The 11204-nt window shown below is 52.8% G+C and overlaps 1 protein-coding gene across 1 annotated transcript in view; it reads right to left on the bottom strand.

Annotated features, from left to right (window-relative positions):
* Positions 1-2347: 2347 nt before the first annotated feature.
* OSBPL5 (oxysterol binding protein like 5) overlaps positions 2348-11204 on the bottom strand; it is a 54329-nt gene continuing 45472 nt past the window's right edge. The window contains exons 15-22 of the mRNA XM_084770343.1: positions 9381-9478; positions 8898-8987; positions 8668-8804; positions 7804-7989; positions 7380-7506; positions 6459-6585; positions 5485-5587; positions 2348-3545 (exon numbers count right to left, since the gene is read on the bottom strand). Of these exons, the coding sequence (XP_084626469.1) occupies positions 3407-3545; positions 5485-5587; positions 6459-6585; positions 7380-7506; positions 7804-7989; positions 8668-8804; positions 8898-8987; positions 9381-9478 (1007 nt within the window). The 3' untranslated portion in view covers positions 2348-3406. The remainder of the gene's footprint in view (positions 3546-5484; positions 5588-6458; positions 6586-7379; positions 7507-7803; positions 7990-8667; positions 8805-8897; positions 8988-9380; positions 9479-11204) is intronic.

The following is an 11204-nucleotide window of genomic DNA, read 5'->3' as shown; positions in this document are numbered from 1 at the left end:
CCCTTTTTTTTTTTCCGAGACAGGGTTTCTCTTTGTAGCCTTGGCTGTCCTAGACTCACACTGTAGACCAGACTGGCCTCGAACTCACAGGAATCCACCTGCCTCTGCCTCTCAAGTGCTGGGATTAAAGGCTTGGGCCACCACCATCCTGTCGAGTGTCAGTCCTTTTCAAGGCTAAGTGCTATCCCATTGAATATGCATGCTGTGTTTGTTAGCTGATTCTTCCACTCACGGACCTTTGGCTGCTCCCACCTTTGGGATGTTGAGAAAATGACATGCCTGAGAACAAGACTGTGCAGATGGCTCTGAGGCCTTGTAGGGATATACCGGAAGGTGAGGTGGCTCGATCCATTGATGCTATTTGTAATATTCTGAAGAACACTCAAGTGATTGCCCACGGCGTCTGTACAACTCCTGTGCCCACCAGCAGTATGTAAAGTTACAGTTACTCGACATCCTCTCAAACACTTCTGGTTTTCCAAGTTTGGGTTTTATTCTGCTTTAAATCAGTAGCTGACCTCATGGATGTGATGTGTCTCTCTCTGCTTTCATTTTGTCATGATTAGTGATGCTCATGTGCTCGCTGCCACCTGTTGGTCCTGCTGGACATGAGGTGTGTGCCTGTAATCCTAGCATTTTAGAGGCTGAGATAGGGTCTCACGTAGCTCAGGATAGCCTTAAAAACTCGGTATGTAGCTCACACCCTCCTCCTTTCACATCTCTAGGGCAGGAATGGCAGGCATTCGCCATCTTGCTGGGTTTGAATTCAGAAGGGTCCAGCTTCACTCTTTCCCACACAGATTTCCTTTTCTCAGAGTCATCTGTTAAAGAGGCTGTCCCTTCCCCACTGAATGTTTAGCTCAAGAGTCTGGTCATCAGAACAGAAATCAAGGGGCTGGAGAGATCACTGGTTAAGAGCACTGGAAGACTCGGGTACAACTCTCAGCATCCACATAGCGGCTCGCAGCCACTTGTAACTCCTGTTCCAGGGGATCTGCTACCCTTCTTCTGACCTCCCCAGGACAAGGTACACATATGGTGAACAGACATACACCCAAGGCAAAACATTTGTACAATAAAAGTAAATAGATACAAGATAAAAAGTGGAAAATCATAATTTTATTTCTTTGAATACGTGCATTTTAAAAATATTTATTTTTATGTGTGTGATTGGATCCCCTGGAACTGGAGTTACAGATGGTTGTGAGCTGCCATGTGGGTGGTGGGAATGGAACTTGGGTCCTCTGTAAGAGCACTGAGTCAGGCAGGCATGGTGGCACGTGCCTTTAATCCCAGTACTCAGAAGGCAGAGGCAGGCAGATCTTCATGTGTTCAAGGCCAGCTGGAGTTCCAGGACATCCAAGGCTATACAGAGAAACCCTGCTACCTCCCCACCCCCACAAGAGTAGCAAGTACTCTTAATTGCTGAGCCATCTCTCCAGCCCAGTGTGTGTGTTTTTAAAAAGGCTTGAATTTGGTATGACAGCCCCCCTATTGAATCAGTTTGTTATTATGAAAAAAAAAAAAGAGTAGAATTCAGGAGGGCATTTCTAAAACTCTAGGTGTATGATGGCATTGTGAGGGGCAGGACCTAGTTCTGCATGAGATCAAAGTGCAGGAGACAAGGTGAGGGGTTCAGGGCTTCCTGTCCACACTGGAAACAGATGTCTGGGCTATAACCTTGCCACCAGCAGGCATCCATGCTCCAGGGTGGCTCCAGGAGCAGGGTCCCCTAGGAGTCCTGGTGTAGGTGGATGTATAGCCACTTGGCTCTTCTTTGCCTCACCTGAGTTGGGGGAGGCATCCTTGGTGTCCCCTTTCATGAGTGTTGCTTGGGCATCTTCATTCCCTCTGATCTCCATTATCTTCCACGTGTCATTAAGGGAGCTACAGCTTCCCTTTGAGGTGGCTGCGGGTGGGCAGGCTGTGTTGTCAGATACAGTGGGCTACTCTGGATGCCTCAGAGCTATCTCAGCATACAGAAGCTTGATCATTTCATCAAGGCTGCGCTGTTGACAGCAGGCCTGCCCAGGGTGAGCACATCCTTTACAGTGACTTAAAGAAACAGGTCCCACCCTTTTCCTGGGAGCTCCCCGAAATGCCCTGGTAGGAGGCACTTATCCCATGTCCACAGTTGCTCAGTGCCTGACTGATGGGACCCAGCTCCCAACAGCTCCAGGTGGGTCATCTTCCAACTCCACACTGTGAACCTGCACCCCACCTTCTGGACCCCCTCACTTGGCACCTCCAGCTCAAGACAGCCCCCTTATACTCATTTTCCATCTCCCCCAAAAGTTCCTCCTTCTTCCAAACAATTCTCCCTCCCCAGGCCCCGCAAAAGAGAATATACATGTATTTCCATTTATTTCAAGGCGTGGATTAGACACACCCCCAGGTTGGGGAAGGAGAGAGACAAATGGATACAAAACTTGGAAAATGAAAGGATCAGTTATGGTGGAGATGGCACCAACAAGGCATTAAGGCTCCGAATGTGAGTATGTGTAGGTGCCCACAAACACACACACACACACACACACACACACACACACACACACACACACACACACATGCCCGCACAGAGTGCCATCCACATAGGGTCAGGGGCCGGATGCAGAGGCTGGTCACTGCACACAGCTGCCTCGGATATTGCAATTATTTGTAGTCAGAATGTCAACGGAATGGGAAGACTGTATTGGTCAGGGCACGTGGCAAGCTTGAGCCTCCCTGGCCTTTGGGGACACCCCCTGGGCACTTCTCTTGCTTACAAGCTCACACTGCAGTTGGCCAGGGAACTCCTCTGGCTGTGGGCCACATGTGGGTGCAGTAACTACCTGAACAGGCTTCTGTCCAAACAGCTTAATAACAGGATGAAAGTCCCAGTGTCCTCACCAGAGCAGCTATAGCTCGTCCATGCTTGTGTGAACACAAGGTGGGCAAACTGTCCAGAACTCAACATCCACCCAAAGAATCCTGGGAAATTCTGGAGTCTTCCTTCCTGCTGCTCCTGGAAACCTTGCTCTCTCCTGTGCTGTCCAAAGCTTGCACAGGCTCTCCTGACCCCCCCCCCCCCAGATCTGATGCCATATGGCAAGAGGGGCTGGCTTGTGGTGGTGGGGCAACGTGAGAAGACCAGGGGCACACTGCAGGGCAGAAACTGCATTTGGCTTTAGCATTAAGGCCGGTACTAGGTGGAGGGCCCTGTAGGAGAGGCCAGTGCTCCCTGGAGGGTCCTACACCTGGGTCACAGCACCCTCACAGCCCCAGGTCCCACTGTCATCCTCTTGTACGAGGACCCTTCTGTCCAGTGGCCATGCCTGTGGGCCTCACTGCCTCTGCAGGCTGGTGTAAAGTGCTGGGTGCCTAGGAGGGAGTTCTGCAGGCATCACCTTGCTGATCCCAAGGGCTCTTATTTGAGTATATAGTTAATGAATAGCTGACATGTCAGGAAGATGCAGAGCAGGAACCAGGAGCGGGGGTTCTGCAGGAGGCTGGGGGCCGGCGCCTGCCCAGCACGCACTGTGGAGCTCAACATGGCTGAGAGGTGCCTGCAATGACAGGGGCAGAGGCTGTGTCAACACCAGCATGGCCACCCACCTCCCCGTGTCAGCCTGCTGGGAACATGGCTATAAGTGTGGGTGGGAGCTCCTTTGGGAGAGGGGTCCCTCCCAGGGTAAGAACTTGGGCTGTATTTCCTGGGTATCAATTATGGGACTAGGCCTCTTGCATTCTTTTTGACACCCCTGGGGTGGTGGCTGAATGGTGTCCTCCTCAAACCCGTGTTGAGGTCCTGATCCCCAGACTATTTGGGGATAAGATCTCTGAAGAGGAGGCTATATTAAAAGGCTTACTAGGGTGGACTCTTATTCAAGACTGGGATCTTAAAGGGCGGGGGGTGGGGGGGAAGGAGATGCGGCAAAGACAGAGACACACAGAGGATGGCCATGTCTGCAGGTCAAGGATAGGGCACTGGGAAGAGCCAGGCTGAAACTTCCATCTTGCATTTCTGGCCTCTAGAATATGATACACTCAGTGTCTTGTTGACTTCCCGGCTGTGTGTTGACCAGGGACATAGGAACAAACCCACCCAGCTTGGACTCTGATGTCCGTTCTCTCTGTTTCCTGGCTGACAGCAGTGTTTTTTTGGGGGGGGGAGGGGAAGAGGTACCAGGTTTCCCTTTCTCTGCCCCCACGGCTTGGAAAAGGGACAACTTGAAAGACAGGTGACTGTATTGTTGAGACATCGGCTAGAGGCGTGAACCTGGATTGACTTAAAGATACCCAAAAAGCTGGGCAAGTACCTCAGGGGAGCTCTGTCCTCAGCAGGCACAGCCCACTTCACACCTCCTCAGTTCTTTGTTAGCTTTCTGGGTCTGGGGCTCCCCACTGTGACATTAGCAGAACTCCAGAGACCCTAGAACACCCACTCTCATTAGCAGGTGTACGGTTATGTGACTGTAGCAGGGGAAGTGAAGGAAGCTAGCAAGTGTTGAGACTCCTGGCTCCACTGATGGCCATCTGCAGGCAAACCACACGATGAGGTGTGTACAGTCCACAGAAAAAGAGAGATGCCATGTTTGACTCATCTCGCAGCCCCCTTGCCTCTGCCTGCAAGCCGTGAATAATGAGGCTTTTATTTTTAGACGTCTAAATGTGGAAAAGCAAGAAAAACCAGCACCTGGCATGGTGGTGCTACAAGGCTGGCAGAGTCGTCACCTTTCCTGGGGCCAGGTTACTACCTCTGGCTTCACAGACCCACTCCAGGCTCTCTGGCCCTAGGGTCTTGTCCCTCCTCCTCCTCCTCCTCTTCCTCTTCCCTCTCCTCTTCTTCTTCTTCCTCCTCCTCCTCCAGCCACTGCAGCCACAACCCCCCCACCCCCACCCCACCCCACCCCCCCCACAACCAAGGGCCTTTAGCCAGCAGACTTCTCAGCTCCCAAAACTACAGCAATTGACTTCAGCCAACACAGTCAGGTATCTAGACCTCTGCCTGCCTGGAGCCTGCCTGGACCCAGGAGGTACAGAGCCACACTCCACTCCTGTCCCCATCCTCCTCAGTGTCCCAGCTCTGACTCATTTCCTCTTGGCAAGGGCTGGAAAGGAATCGCAGAGTCAAGTACTATGCATGCCAGCCACTTGTGGGGTGTCTGGAGGATGGGCCCAAAGCTTGCTCTCCACATCCTCCCCATTCTGCTCCCCCGCCCCCACCCCTGGCATATGGCGCCCTCATATGATTTGTGTTCTGATAGAAGTTCACACCCACAGAGGTCACACAATGTCTTTTTTTTTTCCCCAGACACTCCCTTTGCCTTAAGGATCATCTTTGCAGTGGTGCTGCTGAGCTGCAGGGAGCCTGAGGTTGGCTACTCCCTGCTTTCACGCACCTGGGATGCTCCCCTGGTCCTAAGCTGCTTACATGGCTCCTGCATGAGGGCTGTGCTCTCTTGCGCTGGTGCTGGCAGCTCCCTCCACCTCCTGTGTTCTTACCTATGCAGCTCTTGCTGAGCTTCCCGAATGGACAGCACCGCCTCCTGCAGCATCAGTAGCCGGTGTGCCTCTCGTCTGCACCGAGGACATGGGCTCTCACTACCTGGATGTCCAGGATGGAGACAGCATGGAGAAAGAGACCTTGGTGAGCTGGGATGCCCTGGCTGACCCAGCTCCTGGTCTACCACCTGAGAAACCCTCAGGAGCCAGCCACAGACAAAGAAAGGCAGGGAAAGGTTAGAAGGGGATGCAGGCTCAGCTAGCCTGCAAGCCTTAGAGATGAGTGGCCAAGATGTACCTGGTCCACTACAGAGGTGGGGGCAATGTTGGGGAGACAGATTGCTCCCTAACAGCAAAGGAGCAAAGAGTCCCACCATAGCAGAGGCAGGGTGAGGGGCTGGGCAATGGATCGTGCCCAGCCAAGCTCTCACAGTATCCCTGCAGTTCAGGGATATTCGAGCCTTGGACCACTTCTTCCCCACTCTCCATTTTTAAGAGTCGGTTTCACGTACACTAGGCTGGCCTTGAACTCACTATGTAGCCGAAGATGACCTTGACTTTTGATCTCCTGTGCGACCTCTGGAGTGCTGGGTTACAGGCATGTACCACCATGCCAGGTTTATGTTGTGCTGGGGACTGAACCCAAGCCTTCATATGTGCTAGACAGGCATTCTACCACTGAGCCACACACCTGGCACTCTGTTTTCTTCCTTACATCCTGGCTACAGCCTTCGTCAGGCCTGGCTGCCCCTCCCCGTGAGAAGGCAGATCTCTTAGGGAGAGGGCAGAGCAGGATGAGCAAAGATGGACTACAAGGATACCTGCTGCCGTATCCTCATCTCTGAAAGGTGCTTCCTGGCCCTTCCCATTCTGCAGCCCTCTCCTCCCGCCCTCCCTGCTAGTCAATGTCCAAGGCGTTCACTAGCCAGGGCCAGGGCCTGCCTAGCATGCATGAAACCACGGGAGCCACTTACCAGGAACAAAGTCCTCGTCAGAGAGGTCCGGGCAGGACTCAGGTGTGGAGCCGCTGCTCTCGGTGACCTGGCTATTTCCAGAGGGCTGGTCACTGGCTTTGCGGAGCCTCCGGTCAGAGCCAGACCCCTGTAAAGAGATGGAGTTACTGTATCTAGGTTCCCCTCCCCTGGGCCCTTTGGGGATATGGTGGCCTGTTAATGTCAGGATGCAATAGAGTAGGGCAGTGTATGGAGGACTGGTCTGATGGTTTTGTGGTTGGAAACAGGGGTTTGAATCTCCACCTGGCATGAACTTCAGCCATTCCATCTCTGGGGTCTCAGTTTCCCCTCAGGAACATAAAACCGTTGGCCTCTGCAAGAATGAGAGCCAGCCAGCTCTGCATGGTCTGATCACTGGGTTGGCACATGGCCAATGCTATTCATACCTGGAACCCAGGGCATGAGGCTAGGACCATGTGGTGGAGCTATTCATGGCCCCACCTTATATAAAGGCATCTTCCAGAGCTCCCCTCAACCCTTGGATATCCCTCCTGCCTTTCCCAGGCCCTAGGCATGTATAGACAGTTTCTCCTTTTCTCCCTGGGATAGCCTGAGCCTGGGTTTCTTTAGCTATAGAACAGGACAAAGTGACTTTAGGAGGTAACAGGATGGCATAAAGTCTGGAACTGTGAGGCCCAAGGGTGCCCATGAACCAAGTATTCTGCATCTTGGGTCCCCCACTGGAAAGGAAGAAGGAGCAATGGGGAGGAGCCTGGCATCAGTGAAGCCCCACTACAAGGTAGGGTTTGAGATATCATAGAGACAGGCACTGAGAAAGGAGGGCCAAGCGGCCAGGTGGAGGGAGGGAGGGAGGGCCTCAGTGGTGGCCATACCTGTAGGTGAGATAGAGCCTGGGCTGGAGCCTTGGTGAGGGGTACTGACCTTGTGCCTAGACCCTGGGCTCCCCAGGAAGGTTGTCTGGCCAGACACAGTCTCCCTCTGTAGAGTGTGAAGAATCCCATCTTGCTCATATTGGACGATGTCCTTCAGGGGGTCCCAGGGACTGTGGCTAGAGGGTCCAGATGGAATCCATCAGGAGAAGTGTTGACCCTTATGGGAGAGGGTTCAATCCTAGCCTAGACCTCAACCTCCCATAATGACTCAGGGGTTGACCACTGTCCAGGGGCTACAAGGAAGGTTTAGGGGGGGTCTATCTGACCATCCCTCCTTATCCATAAGGTGCTACGGAAGGCAGAGAGAGGAGATCGGAGACCCCATGACCTCCCCAAGTCCTGACAGCCACAATGGAGTCCCACCTGCAAGCTCCAGCCCCACGGCACAGACCCCAGGGCCACCTGCCACTCACTCCTCATAGCGATAGCGCCATTCCTGGGTGAGTGGGTCCAGGTGGAACAACCGTGGCTTCCATGGAGTGAGGCTCTGCTGGTGCTCACGGGCACGCTGCCGCTGCGCCTCTTCCAGCACAGACTTCTCCTGTGTGGCTTTGTGCTGGTCACCCTCACGGATGGCTCTGGTGACGTGTTGCCAGAGCCTGCAGGCCAGAGAACCAACCTAACATGAGCTCAGAGCAGGGTGGCTCCTTTCATTGGTAGCTCGGAACCAGTCTCCTCTACATCAGGAGGAGCCTTAGCATGCTCTCTGCTTGGATGCCTGCAGTGGCAGGGGCCTGGCTATCTTCCAGAAAGCCTGTGTCTCCTTTTCTTTTCTTTTTTTGTGTCTCCTTTTCTTTTCTTTTTCTTCTTTCTTTCTTTCTTTATTTCTTTCCTTCTTTCTTTCTTTCTGTCTTTCTTTCTTTCTTTCTCTTTCTTTCTTTTTTTTGAGACAGGATTTTTCTGTGTAGCCTTGGCTGTCCTAGACTCACTTTATAGACCAGGCTGGCCTCGAACTCACAGCGATCTGCCTGCCTCTGCCTCCTGAGTGCTGGGATTAAAAGCGTGCGCCTCTTTGCCCAGCTGTCTCCTGGGTTTTGATTCCACAGTATGAGCTGTATTTTTCCTAAACTGGGGTCCCACCTACCACCTGCAGGGACTCCCTTGTTGGCAATGAGGGGGCCCTATCCCTCCAGCTGTCCCCAGCAAACAGGCGATCTGGCACGAGGGGCCTATTCTGGGGCTGTCCTTGCCGAAGACATCCTGGATGGTGTAACCAGCATTGCGACCCTGACAACTCTCTACTAGGCTAACACAGTCTGTGGTCGGCAGGGCCTCACCTCTCGGACTCCAGCTCACTCTGCTCCTCCAACAGCACCGTGTGCCGCTTCAGCCGCTGCCTGCGGACCTCCTCACTCGGAGTCCAGAAGAGCTCGGTTCCTCCACTGCCCTCTTCCTTGATAAACACATCTTTATCCTGTCCCGACAGCACAGCAGCATCAGAGCTGCTGGCCCGGTTGGTGACCACCTGAGGGCCCAGTCATGCTTGCCCCGTGGGATGGCATCTTACCCAGTGTCCAGTGAGGCGTGCCAGGACCTCCTCCCCTGACATGATCTTCCCAGAGATCTGGTTAATGCTGTTACTGCTCCCAAAGAAAGGCTGCAAGAACAGACAGATGCCCGATGAGTGGGGAGGAGGAGGGTCCTACCCAGCGGCACATCCTCAGAGGTACAGAGAGGTCACTCTCATGACTACGGCTTAGACGAGGCTCACTAATAGGAAAAGATGCCCTCACTCCAATGCCTCGGTCTTGACTCCAATCTATAGAGTCTGCCACCATTAAGACAATGGGACTTAGACTTGCAGGCTTTGCTGTGTGTGTGGCCTGTGAGCAACCTCTTTCTCTCTCTGGGCCTGTCTGTCCTATGCGGATGCAAAGAACTCTACCCCCAAGGTGTACTTGTTTGGGGCACCTCTCCTGGTGCAGAAGGAAGGGATCAGCCCTCCCCACCTGAGCTCCATGCACTGTCTCCCACAAGCCGCACACATTACCTTGAGCTTGAAGTCCAGTTCAGCCTGGAGGTTGTTCTTCTCACACTCGATGGTCACTTTGCCCCCCAGCTCCATGGTCATGGTGCCGTACAGGATCCCTGAAACGAAACTGGTGTTGGCATCTAGCCCCAAAAGCCTGTGTCAGCAGGCAAGCAAGGAGGCTGTGTGAAGGGGTTTGTAGCGGTGGAGCCGGGAGCCTGCCTGTTCCTTAATACTATGTCCCCGGAAGGGGCCTCTGCTCTGGTCTGGAGATGCCATACCCTTCGCTGGGTCAGCTCCTTCAGGAGCCCCAATCCCAGTGCCTGACCAGTGACCACCTGTGGCTGGGTTCTGTGCCCTCTCTGGAACCAGAGAATATATGCGTCTTTTTCCCACTGCCCCCCAGGACTATACCAATGTGTTTGCTCCCCACTGTCTCTCAGGACTGTGCTGGGTGCATCTGAAAAGTTAGTACGTCTTTTTCCTCAGTTCTCTTCCAGTCGTACGGAAAACAATCTAATTTTAAAAACCACCACCCTAGTTGTGGTGGTTTGAATAGAAATGACCCCCATAGGCTTATATATTTGAATGCTTGACAGGGATTAGGAGGTGTGGCCCTGTTAAGAGTAGGTGTAGTGGGCTGGAGAGATGGCTCAGAGGTTAAGAGCACTGGCTGCTCTTCCAAAGGTCCTGAGTTCAATTCCCAGCAACCACATGGTGGCTCACAACCACCTACACTGAGATCTTCTGGTGTGGAGATGTACACACAGGCAAAACATTATAAACATAACAAATAAATAAATCTTAAAAAAAAAAAAAAGAGTAGGTGTGGCCTTATTGTCGGAAGCGTGTCATAGAGGCGAGCTTTGGGGTTTCAAATGCCCAAGCCAGGCCCAGTGTCACTCTTTCTGCAGACCAGGTGTGGAACTCTCAGCTATGTCTCCAGCACCACATCGGCCTGCATGCCAACATGCTTCCCACCGTGATGACAACAGACTAAACCTCTGAGCTGGAGAGCTGGCTCAGAGGTGAAGAGCACTGGCTGCTCTTGCGGAGGGCTGGAAACTGATTACTAGCTCACATCCATCTTCTAAGCTCAGTTCTAGGGGAATCTGATGACCTACGCCTTCTTCTGGCCTCTGTAAGCATATGATACAAATACACACAGACAAATAAAATAAAAATAAAAAGCATAGTCAGGCAGTAGTGTCGCACACCTTTAACCTCAACACTTGAGAGGCAGAGACTGGTGAATCTCTGTGATTTAGAGGCCAGCCTGTTCTTCAGAGCTAGTTTCAAGACAGCCAGGTCTACACAAAGAAACCCGTCTCAAACAAACAAATAAAAAGAATAAAAAGATGGTAAGGAAGAGGCTAGGGAAGACAGACAGGGAGAGGCCTGAAGAGATGAGATGGAGGAAGAGGCAGTCTTAAGCATCTGAGATCTTGGCAGGTCTTGGCCCTAGCAGCTGCCAGAGATTTCCACACTACAGGGACTCTTATAAACCGTCTGCTGTCATAAGAGATTGCTGCAGAAGGCCTCCCATGGCCAAGGAAGCACTAAGAACCAATGTTATCAGCCTGCCTCTGGGAGTTTTAACGGATACCTCCTGTACGGCCCTGAAGCATCCCGCTTCATAGAGCTGGCAGAGGCTCCCAGCAAATTACATCATCTCATCTAGGGCCCCAGGCAGCCACTGTTGGCTCCTGGGTCTTCTCTACCCGCTGGAGCTCCAAGTGCTTCCTTCGCAGGGCAGTTTACATCAGTCCCTGTAGTGTGGAAATCTGTGGCAGCTGCTAGGGCCAAGACCTGCTGAGGTCTCAGATCCTTAACACTCCCTCTTCT

This window comes from Acomys minous (assembly GCF_964271855.1).
Source record: "Acomys minous genome assembly, chromosome: 2".
NCBI lineage: Eukaryota > Metazoa > Chordata > Mammalia > Rodentia > Muridae > Acomys > Acomys minous.
Note: the sequence above shows the minus strand (reverse complement) of the source record. Positions and strands in the feature narration are given on the sequence as shown.